This window comes from Myotis myotis, unplaced genomic scaffold, assembly GCF_014108235.1.
Source record: "Myotis myotis isolate mMyoMyo1 unplaced genomic scaffold, mMyoMyo1.p scaffold_m19_p_2, whole genome shotgun sequence".
NCBI classification, from domain to species: domain Eukaryota; kingdom Metazoa; phylum Chordata; class Mammalia; order Chiroptera; family Vespertilionidae; genus Myotis; species Myotis myotis.
The window spans coordinates 70296733-70309234 of record NW_023416324.1 but is presented as its reverse complement, the minus strand read 5'-3'; the positions used below and the strand labels follow the sequence as shown (position 1 = coordinate 70309234).

At 56.8% G+C, this 12502-nt stretch overlaps 1 protein-coding gene across 1 annotated transcript; it reads left to right on the top strand.

Annotated features, from left to right (window-relative positions):
* Window positions 1-1532: 1532 nt before the first annotated feature.
* On the top strand, window positions 1533-12301 carry GFI1 (growth factor independent 1 transcriptional repressor). Its single transcript, XM_036352562.1, has 7 exons — window positions 1533-1605; window positions 3971-4191; window positions 4516-4698; window positions 6521-6996; window positions 7117-7254; window positions 8242-8407; window positions 10937-12301. Exons 2-7 carry the CDS (start codon window positions 4077-4079, stop codon window positions 11113-11115), a joined length of 1257 nt encoding a protein of 418 aa, XP_036208455.1. The 5' UTR covers window positions 1533-1605; window positions 3971-4076; the 3' UTR covers window positions 11116-12301.
* Window positions 12302-12502: the final 201 nt, after the last annotated feature.

The window sequence follows — 12502 nt, the reverse complement described above, 5'->3', positions numbered from 1 at the left end:
GGTAACCAAATATTTTCTGCAAATCTTTAGATTTACAGTGCAAATTAAAAATCACTTTAAAAAGCATTCTCTAGGAAAAGGGCTCTAAGGGACTTTTCCCCCCATGACAACTTTTAGTTAATATAATACATGCAAAAATTGAGGAGCACTATCTCCTTCTCTGGGTATCTAACACTGGAGACTTATTGTGCATGAAGTAGTGACCAAAATCTAAGTCACCCATTTAGGAAAGCAATGAGATTACACGGATATCCACCCTTACCAGGGGAGGGTTTATGCTTAGATGCACACAACAGGCCACACTATAGATCATGACATACAGTCTAGCGCTGGAGGTTGCTGCATTTGTTTAATTTATGCGTGAGATTTTGGCTTTTCCCCCATTCTATTAATAGAATTAACCAATTAATGCCATTTATTCATTGACTCCATCCACAGACATTTGTTGAGACTACCAGGGACTTAATGTAGATTCAGATGCCCGCTCTCATGGAACACAATCCCGGCGAAGATTAAATTTTAATAACCATCAGGTATTGCTCTTATGGCGCTTTACTGTTCCCCTTAGGACCAGGTGCCTGGATGTGACCTCCGGCTGCGGCAGCGCCCGCGCCTGAGATCTGGCTCTCCCTGGCTTTACTGGGCAGGGCGGGGTCTGCAGTTTCGCAGCTCAGACCACCGGAAATTTGCCGCAGGCAGAGCGCACCGGGCACCACGCGGGGGAGCGTGGCGTGGGGAGGGTGCGCCCTCCAGTCCAGCCGGGCGCCCGGGGGACGCGCCGCCAGCGCCCTCTCGGCCCGGGGGCTCGGCGCTCGCCCACCTTTTCCAAATTTAACCATTACCTAAATCCGAAGGGAAATGAGCAAACCTCTCGGATTGGGTGTCAAGGTATTTTCAGCCTCGCTGGGCGTATTTATCCCCAAGTGTTTCCACAACAAGCTATTTCGGGGCCGCGGGGCAGGTTTCGCTCTGCGGACGCCGCGGCCACTCGCCGGGCTCCAGGCCGGCGGCACCGCGGGCGGGTGATTCACGGCCCCAACCCCGGGGCGGCGCAGCCCAAGCGGGCGGCGGTGTTGGGGGGCGGAGGGGGGGGTCCCGGGCCAGATGGGTCGGGAGACTTCGGAGCTGGGCTCTGCCAGTCCCGACGCTCCAGTCAATCTGTGTCCTGAATCTGTGACTTCTTCTTGCCGCGGAAGTCTCCCAGGAGCCAAGAATAGTTCATTTTCTTTCGAGTCATTCCTAGTGTCTGAGTCCTTCGGGTCTCCCCACCCCCGCCGTCCCACAGAGAAAACGGGGAGGGGCGCTGGGGAGGGAAGCTGGAAAGGCCCGGTCCCCTGTCCAGCTAGTCCCTTGCGCAAAGGAAGAGCGCGCCCCGCCGCCGGACTCGGGGGTGGTGGGGGGAGGTCTGAGAGGGCTCAGCGAGTTACTCCTTAACGCTCAGGAAGTGAAGCTTGTGGTTTTGGGGGCTGAGCTCCGAAGGAGATGAGAGAGAGAGAGAGAGAGAGAGAGAGAGAGAGAGAGAGAGAGAGAGAGAGAGAGATCCGTCTGGAGAGCAGCTCAGTTTGAAAACTCTCCGAGCGCGGTGCCCGCGCCTTGACCCCGCAGGTAGGTTCGCTGCTCCTGTTTTGCACGTCCCTCCCTGGCGGGGGCGACCACGAAAACTGGCCGGCACGGGCACTGCCGGGGCGAACGGAGGGCGCCGCTGGGGTCCCACCCTCCGTGGGCAGCTGTGCGGGAGCGCGGAGAGCTCTGTCCTCTGGGTCCCGGCCGACCCGCACGGCAGGGCTGGGGACACGCGCCTGGACGTTTGCAGGGGAGCGGGATCTACCCGGGAGGGAAACATCTGCTGGGGAGGCGGCGGCTGCTGAGCTCTGTAGGCTGCCCGCTCGGTGCCTCCAGCTCCCGTCTTCCCAGGCCCTGACCGTGAACAGAGGCCCTGCGGACCCGCGTGCGCTGCGAGGGCCGCCCCGCCCCCTGGCCGCCAGCTGCTAAGCGAGGTCGCCTTCCCACGCGCTCAGTGCTCGGCCCTACCCCCCGCCCCCCACTCCACCCTCCCAGGAACCCGCAGAACCAGCCAGGATGCGAGAGAGGCGCGGGGCTGTGGCAGGGGCGGGGAGGCAAGCTTCTCGCCCGTCGGATCCCGCGCGGCCCCGGTCAGTCCAGAAGAGGGGACGCGGACACCTCAAACCCTGCCCCGACCCCCGCTGTTCGCCTCTACGCCAACGGGTACTCAGGATGCAGTAGGGCCCGCGGGACCGTTTCGCCTCGTTTACCTTTTCCTTTTAGTTTCATGGTTGTTTAAGGAATCGGGTTTTTTGCGTTCGTAGTGTGTCATTACATGGTCGAAGGGCAGCTCACGCCGGGCGCAGGGAAACACTGAAGCAACAGAACTGCGCCTCAGCTCAGTCCAGCACCCCGACCCTCCGGGCCGACCCGGTTGGAGGCGGGAAGCACCCTCACCCCTAGGGGGCCTCCTGGAGCTTAGGACGCGGGAAACGTCGATTGGGTTTATGCTACAAGTCTCAGCCTTCTTTCCTCCCAAGCCCGTCCCCACTCCTCTCCCGGGGAAGGAGACACGGTGGGACGTGGAATGCCCTCCAGGGAACGAGTCCCCTAGAATTACGTTTATGCCCGGAGCGCCAATGGGCAGACTTAGACGGCGTCCTGCGTCCTGCCCTGGGAGCCGCTGACGTCTAGTCGGGCGGTCTAAACCTCGTAAAGCGCAAGGACCATCATCATCCCCAGAGCCCCGTTTCTGAACTAGCTAAGACCACGGAGCGCTGTCGCTCGAAGCGCCTGCAGCTCACAAGTGTACCCAGCCCCCATCGCCTTCACCCCGGGAGGAAGGCAGATTCATTTTCTCCAGACCTCCTGAGCCACCCTAGTCCCGCCCCCGGAGAGAGACCCGAGCAGTGCAGAGGCGCTACCCCGCCTCCCCGCCTCCCCGCCGGGCTCAGGTTTCGACCCCGGGATTAGGTGAACTGATTGGGGGGTTAATGAGAGCGGCAGAGCGGGCAGTGAGCTCTCTCCCAGGCCCGCGCGCGGACCTCGACTCTCCCGCGCCCACTGAACTGTTGGTTCTCTGCGGGCTCCTAGGAGGACGCCGCGCGCTTCTCAGCCAGCGCGCGCCGTTAGGGCTCGACCTCCCCAGGACAAGGTTTTTGGTGAGCAGAGTGGAAAGTGGTTTTCCCCGGGACTTGGTTTCCAAGGTTAGGTCTCCAGGGTCCGGGGTGTCTGGCCCCGGACCTTGCCTGCTTTCGCCGCACCCACGTCTCCAGGTTTAACTTTTTCCCCGCGTGGAGCATTGAGTGTGGGACGAGTAAGATTGCCAGGATGCGAGTTCCTCCCAAGGCCGGGCATGGTCCTCTGCCACTTCCCCCGCCTCCCCTTCTGGTCCCCCTGCTCTCCTACCTTCTTTCTCGGACCTCTGCTGCCCCGGTCCCCCTCTGAGGCCCGCCCCGACCCCAACCCTCATCCTGCCCAGTGTGCCCCGCCCCTGCCCCCCTTCCCTCCAGTTTGTAGCTGGTTCTCGAAGGGCTTGGCTACTTGCCTCTTCCGGGTCCTCGACCATCGACACACCCCCAGTCCCTAAATTTGTCCTCGCGCCCCCGCCCTCGTCTCCAGCCCGAAAGCAGAGCCCAGCGGGTCGAGTTGGAATAAGCGGCCCGTTGGGTACTCGGGCTCCTGGGAGGCTTTGCTGAACAGTGTTGCTGGAGAAGGGGAGGGGCCGAGGGGCGTGGGCGAGGCAGAGGAAGAGGCCTGAGTCCCGGCCGGGGTGAGCCGTGGCGGCGGCGGCGGGCTCGCGCCACCTGTCCGAGTGCCACCTGGTGAGCGTGGCGCAGCGGGGCCAAGCCCCTCCTCCCGCGAGCCTGACTCGCTCCTCCCTGGCACGAGCTCTATCTCTGCTTGGCTGCCCGTTCCCGGGCCCGGAGCGTGCTGACCCGGTTTCCACCCGGTTCTCCTCTCGCAGGTCTCCGCCTAGCTGGGGCTGAGCAAGAATTCGGGGTGACAGCGCGGGGACGGAGACGCCAGTGGCCCTTGCAAACGGAGTGGGGAGCGCAGCCCGCCCCACCATCATGCCGCGTTCGTTCCTTGTTAAGAGCAAGAAGGCTCACAGTTACCACCAACCGCGCTCCCCGGGACCCGACTATTCCCTCCAACCGGAGCACGTCCCGGCGCCAGGCGGAGCAGGTGCGGGGGGCGCGCGCGGGCGGGCGGGGCTGCTCCCGGGACGTAGACCCCGAGCCCCCAGCCACACCAACCCCCGGGAGCCGGGCAGGGAGGCCCAACGCCCCCTTTGCCGCCTGCTTTGGTTTCTCTCGTCCGGGTTTTATTCCGGGCTTGTCGCTTCGGTTCCACGACCTCCCTGCCCTCGCCCTCCGATCCGGGAGGGGTGCGGGCCAGGGCCGGGGAGAGAGGAGGACGCCCGGGCCTTGCGGTCTGAGGAGCGCCACTCCAGAACCGTCGGGCCCAGCCAGGCCCAGCCTGAGCACCGATCCCGCCTCCTCTCCGCAGGCAGCACCTCGGGCGCAGCGGGGGTGAAGGTGGAGCCCGGGAGCCGTTTGTCTCCCGAGTCGCAGCTGACGGAGACCCCCGACGGAGCCTCCGCGTCCCCCGGCAGCAGCGAGGGCAGCGGCTGCGACCGCAGCTCGGAATTCGAGGACTTTTGGAGGCCGCCGTCGCCCTCCGTGTCTCCGGGTAAGGACCCGCTGGGAGCGCCAGGGTCCGGGGCGCAGGGACCCGCGCGGCTTTGGGCGCAGAAATGCTAACTGGGCGGCGGAGGGTCCTTCCTAGAGGAGGCAGAGTTTTCGTGGGGGATAGGGCCGCAAGGGAGGCACCCGACTTTCTGGGACTGTGGCAACCTGCTTGTGGGACGCGCTGCGTGGACCCGAGGTGGCGGGACCCGGGCTGTTCATCCCTACCCGGTTTGTTTGTGCAGAGTGGGTGGGTGAGAAAAAAAAAATAAATGAGTCGTCTCCAGCGTCAGCAACGTCGACATTTCGTTTTCAGGCCAGAGTTCATTGTTTAGAAAGAGCTGGGATCCCAGAATCCAGAACCCCGAGTCTCCAACAAATGGAGACCAGGGAAGTCTGAGAGGAAAGTGTCTTTGGCTTTAAAATGTACTCTCGCTTCCGCGGCGTGGGGGCCCCCCGCAGAGCTGGGCGCCCAGCGGGAGGAACCCATCCCGGATGAAAATCTCGGCCCCGTGCTAGGGTCTTCCGAGGCGGGATTGGGGGCCCGTTTTATTTTTTTGTTCTGCCTGGTCGCTCCAGTTCTGGGGACCAGCAGGCTGGTTTCATTTCCATCGGGGCAAGTCGAGTTTCGAGAAAACTGCGTGAGAGCACATCGGGTGGGGCCTGGGGAAGGAGAGCGCAGACCAGCCGGACCTGCCAAGGGTCGGTTATTTAAGGTTGTATTTACTAGTTTTAAAAGGAACCTCCACCCCCACTCCCACCCCCGCAACACACACACACACCCTCCCGCACTCGGTGCGTTGACTTGGTTAAAGACGGAGCTCCAGCGCGTGAGTCTGGGGGCCAGCAAGCCGAGGTTTCTTCTTGGCTGTGCTGGACACCACCCGCAAGGTCTGGGCACCGCCGCCTCTCTCCCTCGGGAGCTCGGAGTGCTGCAGCCTCCCTCTGAAGCGGTTGGCTCGGAGAGGAGTCTGCGGTGCCTGAGCAGATTGGCAGGTCCGTGTGCACTTACAGAAAGTCTATGTTGGGGATTTGGTTTTTAGCAAGATTCTTGTTGGTTGGGGTGGATGCAGAAAGCTATGAGTTTGCAAAGTTATTCCCCTTAGAGTTGGTGGCTAAACCTTAGTTGTAAATTGTTTTCTAAGAAATTTGGATTTTTCTTTTTCCTGTCAAACTATGATGGAAATGGGAGTAGTATTTGGCAGGCAGTTCAAGCCCCAAATTCCCTTCCGGCTGCTCCTTCGTTACCTGCACTGGGTGAGCCCTTAATACCTTTAAGGAATGTAACGCCTTCCCTTTGCAGTTGTTGCGGTTGTTTTCCCAGGAAGGTAGGTCTTGGGTAGGCCGGGCCACATTTGATTGGGCCTCTCCTTCCCTCCTTATCAATCTCAGGAACGAAAAGGGACTGAGTGGGGACAATCAGGGCCCGGGTAGCGCCGGAGCTGGGTCCTCTGCCCACGAGTGCTGCCCAGGCCGCCCTCTCCTCCCTCACAGCTCGGCTCAGAGCATTGATTGCGCACAGGCAGCGAGGCGCGCCTTTCTCTGTGGGAACACCCGGTGCGCCGGCGGAGCCGGCAAAGACCCTCTTAACCTCGTGCACTTCCGCTGTCCTGGCACAGAATGACCGACCTCCTCGCCCGATGTCGTTTACACGATCTGTTTGCCGCCTCCAGCGGTCCTCGAGGCCTCAGGGACCGGGACTGCGTTTTATCCTGCGGGCGTCCCTGGCATCTAGCGCGGCAGCGGGCGCACGGGGTGCTGCACAAATGCTGGGGGCCTGGCAGGCCGTGTTAAGCCTGACCGGACGCCCTCTCGTGTCTCCTCAGCCTCGGAGAAGTCGGTGTGCCCATCGCTGGACGAAGCTCAGCCCTTCCCCTTGCCCTTCAAGCCCTACTCGTGGAGCGGCCTGGTGGGTTCTGACCTGCGGAATTTGGTGCAGAGCTACCGGCCGTGCGCGGCCCTGGAGCGCGGCGCAGGCCTGGGCCTCTTCTGCGAGCGCACCCCGGAGCCAGGCCACCCCGCGGCGCTGTACGGCCCGGAGCGGACGGCGGGCGGCGCGGGGGCCGGGGCGCCCGGGGGAGGTAGCGCAGGAGGCGGCGCGGGCTTGGGGCTCTACGGCGACTTCGGGCCGGCGGTGGCCGGGCTGTACGAGCGGCCGACGGCGGCGGCGGGCGGGCTGTACCCGGAGCGTAGCCACGGGCTGCACGCGGACAAAGGCGCTGGTGTCAAGGTGGAGTCGGAGCTACTGTGCACCCGCCTGCTGCTGGGCGGTGGCTCCTACAAGTGCATCAAGTGCAGCAAGGTGAGGCTCCCGCGCTCCCGGCTGGGCCTGCCCAGCGCTCGCGCCCCCAGCCCGCCCCCAGCCCGCGCCCGCGCCCCTGGGCCCCTCTCAGCGACCTTTCCCCCGGCCCACCCGCCTCAGGTGTTCTCCACGCCGCACGGGCTCGAGGTGCATGTGCGCAGGTCTCACAGCGGCACGAGGCCCTTTGCGTGTGAGATATGCGGCAAGACCTTCGGGCACGCGGTGAGCCTGGAGCAGCACAAAGCCGTGCACTCACAGGTAAGCGGGGCGGGGGGCGGGGGGCGCACGACGGCCTCGCACGATCCTGCTTGGGCTTTCGCGTTTGGAGGTCCTCAGGGTCTCTGCAGCCCTGGCCCCTCTCCACCTGGTGGTTTTCTCTTTCCGTATCCCTGGCTGCCCTGTCTCCTCGGCCATGTCCCCTTGCCGAGGTGGGTAGGAAAATGTGGGTGGCCGGCCGCCTCGGCAACCCTAGAGTTTGGTGTCATGTCACTGGGAGCCTCCAGAGCGTGATCCTGATCATTACCTTGAGTTTGAGGAGCGTTTGTATGCACCCTTGCCGCTGATATGTCGGATTTATTAGCTCGGCTTCATTCTCTCAGCTAATCTGCATTGACCCCCGGCCATTTAGAGCATCCAGTAGCATTCTTGTCCTACTATGCTTTCATTGATTCGTTTAAAATATTTGTCGCCCAACTTACAGGTGCTAGGCACATGCGAGTGCTATAACATACCGGGTCCCTGACACAATGCCCCCACGGAGATTACAGTTTAGCCGAGAGACAGAAGGTAGATAAGCAAAGTAGTGCGAAGTAACTATGACAGAACAATGCTTACGTACAGATACTTATTTACTGAAAAGAGGATTCTCTCATCTCTCTCAACATCCATGGCTGGCTGGAGGGAAAGGGCATCTCAAGCGACTGAGGTCGAAGCCTCCTGTTGAAGAGGGTGGAGAAGTTATTATAAATGGGTGTCAAAAAAGCAGGGTGGGGATACAGTTTTGCCCTGGGGCGTGGAGGGTTGTGGGTGAAAAGTGTTTGGGTAGAAAAAATGTTAAAGGGGAAGAGGAGAGGGGTGGGGAAGGTAGAAGTTGGAAGTGAATGGGAAGGGAGAGGATACGGGGCTCAGGCTATTCGGAAAGGGAGTCTGAGAGAAGGGAAAGCCCTGGTTTTGAGTCAGGTCCGTGGTAAGCAGAATGGCAGCCTAGACGACTGCAAGCAGAAGGCCACACGTTTGTCTCCACAGGAAAGGAGCTTTGACTGTAAGATCTGTGGCAAGAGCTTTAAGAGGTCATCGACGTTGTCCACACACCTCCTCATCCATTCAGACACCCGGCCCTACCCCTGTCAGTACTGTGGCAAGAGGTTCCATCAGAAGTCAGACATGAAAAAACACACCTTCATCCACACTGGTGAGCTAAGGCCCTTGGCTTGTAGGAAACACCCAGTGAGGGATAGGGTGGGGGCGGGGGGAGGGGTACGTTCCTCCCCCTGAGGCCAATATAATTCACCATCTTTGTGGGAGTCTGCCCCCTGGAATGAGTGGCAAATGAGGCCTAATCACTGCAGAGTGTGAAAGAAAGCAAAGCAGATTCTCTGAGGTTCATTTGCATACATGGTTCTCCCCAGAGGGGGCCTTGATTTGGGATTGTATCTGAAGAACCACTAGGCAGGTCAGCTGCAGTTCCCCTATCCTTACAAAGAATATTTTCCTCTAATTTAGCAGCTGCTCCAACTGCTGCCTGCTCTGGGTGAAATGGGAAGCCCCAGGGTCCTCTCAGAGCCATTGCTCTAAATGTTTACCTAGAGATGGAGGACTTTCTCTAGGGCTCCCACCCAGCCTTTTGGGGGCAGGATTTATGTGTGGCCTCTTGGCTGCATTTTTAAGAGTCTGAGAGCTTATTCTAGTGAGGAGGGAACAACAATGGTAAATATGACTGCACTGTCTGCTAAGCACTTTGTAAATGCGTTACTATTTTATGCTCACAACAACTCTGGGAGAAAGAGACTATTCTTTATTCCCATTTTAGAGATGAGGGAAGTGAGGTCTGTAAGGGTTCATTAACCCGCCCAGGGTTATGTTGCTAGCAAGTGGCAGGGCCAGGACTTACATTCTGCTCTGTCTGACCTCAGGTGTCTGAGCTCTTGACCACTGTTTATTGTATTCTATTTTCAGAGTCGTGGGGGTTGGTAGATATAAAAAGCTTCTATTCGCTTATTGCCCTTTTAAGAACATCAGCAAGTTCACGACATAGTCATGATAATTCTTTGTCTATTACAATGCTTTATAATTTATAAAGTGCTTTTAAGTCTGTCACTTTACTTGATCCTTACTGCCGTCCCATAAAGCAGGAGCTGAAATCACCACCCTGGAATTTAGAGAGATGGGATGATTTACCAAAGGTCAGGGCCCATGAAATGCTCTGGCTTCCAGTTCTGTACTGTTTCCCTGAGGTTTGGATTGTGTGTAGGTGGCAGTTTTAATGCCAGGAGCACTCTCTTTAATAGTCCACAAGACATTAGAACCAGAAATCTGACTACTTTATTTCAGAATATGAATACTGATTTAAAACAAATTGCCATGTGTCCCAAACACCTACCATTAATGTTTACAGATACGCGTGAGCACTGTAGATGGCCCCGCCAGAATGCGCAGAAAAACAGCCCATTTTAACCATGCCCTCTTGCCTGAAATTTCCATGTAACCCACTCCTTTTAGTAGAGGCATTCAAGACGCTTATCAAAATGCAACTAAGATCTCGACTGAATGGAACAGTAAGCCCTTATCAAACATTTACATTATAGCTAGAATTCGTTTCTCAGATTTGTTTGACCCTAAAGGGATAGGATACATTTTGATGGGTGGTTCCTTATCAAGGAAATCTGAAGCAGGAAGACAGAAAGAGGTGCAGCAAGAGGGACTGAGGGTTTCTCAAAAACAAACGTCATCTCTTTTGCATTTTTTCCAGGGTCCAGCCCTATGCCATGCTGAGACTATTTGGAAATCCATGCTATTTCCCCAAATGTTAAACCAGCTCATGAACTGGGGGAAAATACAAAACTTTTTCAATGGTATTTATTAATCTATGGTGAAGAGTTGCTAGTATATAAAGAACCCTCTGATTAACCTCGTAAAAAGAAAGTAAAATCAAGATAGAAAAGGATCAGCTACCTTAAGAAATACTTTGTGGCCCTAGCTGGTTTAACTCAGTGGATAAAGCATCGGCCTGCGGACTGAAGGGTCCCAGGTTCGATTCTGGTCAAGGGCACATGCCTGGGCAGGAGGCAGCCAATCAATGATTCTCTCTCATCATTGATGTTTCTATCTCTCTCTTCCTCTCCCTTCCTCTCTGAAATAAAAAAAAAGGAAAAAGAAAGAAATACTTTGTGGCCCAAATGTGGATTTTAAAAAACAAGACTTTAAGAAATCCCCATGCTTCAGATGCAGTCTATTGTCCTTCAAGAGCAGGAAAGAAGGCAGGCTCACTGGTCCATACAAACCAACACCTGCTTGGAAACTCAGATTTGAAAACTTCCTCTGAATTAGAACAGTCACATGGTTTGAAGAGCCACCCCCACCCTTCTCCCCAGCCCTCCTGCTGACCATCTGCTGTGGGAGCGCTCTGCTTCTAAAGTCACGGGAGTCCTCCCAGGGTGGCTTCAGCTGTGAGCTTGGGGAGGACACGTGGCCTTTGCTGTTTCCGTTTAGCAGGAAACGGTTTGAGGCCTTTGGCTGGGAACCCCCACTCAGAAAGTCTCCCTTTCACCTGGTGCCCCCCTGGCTCCCGGGGACTTGCGTTGCAACATATCACCCTCCACGTCACGTGAAGGCTTTAGACCGGGTGCTGCCAGCTGCCGTCAAGAGCATGTGGGTCACAGAGAGTCCCCTCTGGCTTCATCACAGACTCATACTTCCTCCCCTCCCCCCTCCATTCCTGCAGGTGAGAAGCCCCACAAGTGCCAGGTGTGCGGCAAGGCCTTCAGCCAGAGCTCCAACCTCATCACCCACAGCCGCAAGCACACAGGCTTCAAGCCCTTCGGCTGTGACTTGTGTGGGAAGGGCTTCCAGAGGAAGGTGGACCTCAGGCGGCACCGGGAGACGCAGCACGGGCTCAAATGAGTGCCCTGGCGGGCCACACACAATCACACAACACTAGGGAGGGTGGCCTGCCCACTGGCCAGCAGCCACTTCTGACTTCTCAGGCCCCCGAGGCTGCAGATCCCACCTGGGTGATCCCCCTTCACCTCACGTCCGGGAGCCCCTAGAGGGGATGTTACCTTTTCAAGGTTCATCCAGGAGTGGGATCCAAATGACTCTGGGTGCCTTGGACACAGGGAACAGCCTCTCGAAAAGTGAAGTCTTGTATCTTGGGACCCTCTGTCCTGCTCCCAAGACAGGAAGGCCCTTCAGGTTTCTTCACTCCTCCTCCTGCCCCACCCAGACACTTGTGTGGAAAAGGAGGAATCACTATTTACAAGGTGGACACGCGTTAATGCCGTTGTCGTTTTAACTCCAGAATGAAGAAGGAGTGTTTTTATTTTCATTTTGGGGGGTCCGCTGACCCCTTTCTGTGAGGTGCTGCCTGTAAATCTTGGAGGAATCATTTCTCCCACTTGAAGACGGTTTCAGAAACTGATTTGGGGAAGTAGTTTCATACTTTTGAAGTGACAAGACACACTGAACAGCCTGGCCCCAAGAAAGAGTTCAAGAACGGTGGACTTGGTGATGAGAAGAGATTAGAGGCCGGCGAAGGCTTCATCAAAGGCTTCATCGGGGAGGAGGTGAAAGCACAGAGCAGCGCCCTTACAAGATAGCATCCATTTACTCAGCAAATGTTTGTTGGCCACCCGTTACCATGGTACCAGGCCCTCGCTGGATACGGGGGAACCAGATACCAAGGTCACGCCCCGGGCTAACAGTCACACCTCCAGTGGCTGGGTCTGTTCTTTTCCTCCGAAGGAATTCCGAGAAGACAAAGCAGAATCGTGAACCTTCCCTTCTGACCCCTTTGGATTTTATCAACCACAAACAAAATATAACTGAACAGATACTTCAGAGATGTGTGTGAATACTCAGTTTTTTACTGTTCAGTTGAATTTTTTTAAAAGATGCCTAAACTAGCAGGCGTGGGGGAGTGAAGGCTCTGTCTTCAACACTTAGCCCTTCCACGTGCACCATGGAGAGAGAAAAAAATGCTATTTTCCTTTGGTGAGGTTTATAAATGTTTTTTAGGTATTCTGGAGTGCATTATGTTTGTTCATACATATTTATTAGAGTGATGTTTTAAGTTAATAAAGTATTGAGACGCTTACATAGTGGTTTTTTATTTTTATTTAGGTAGGGGATTTGTGGAAGTCCTTTGGTTTAGTCTGTAGGGGGAGTTGGCACTGAAGTAAAGCAGACGAGCCACCATCCAGAAGCGGGTGGAATTCAGTTGCTCTGGTTTTCCGATGCTTCTTTTCTTTTCTTCTCTGCCTCAGAGGGTCTTATTTCTTAATAGAAAAAC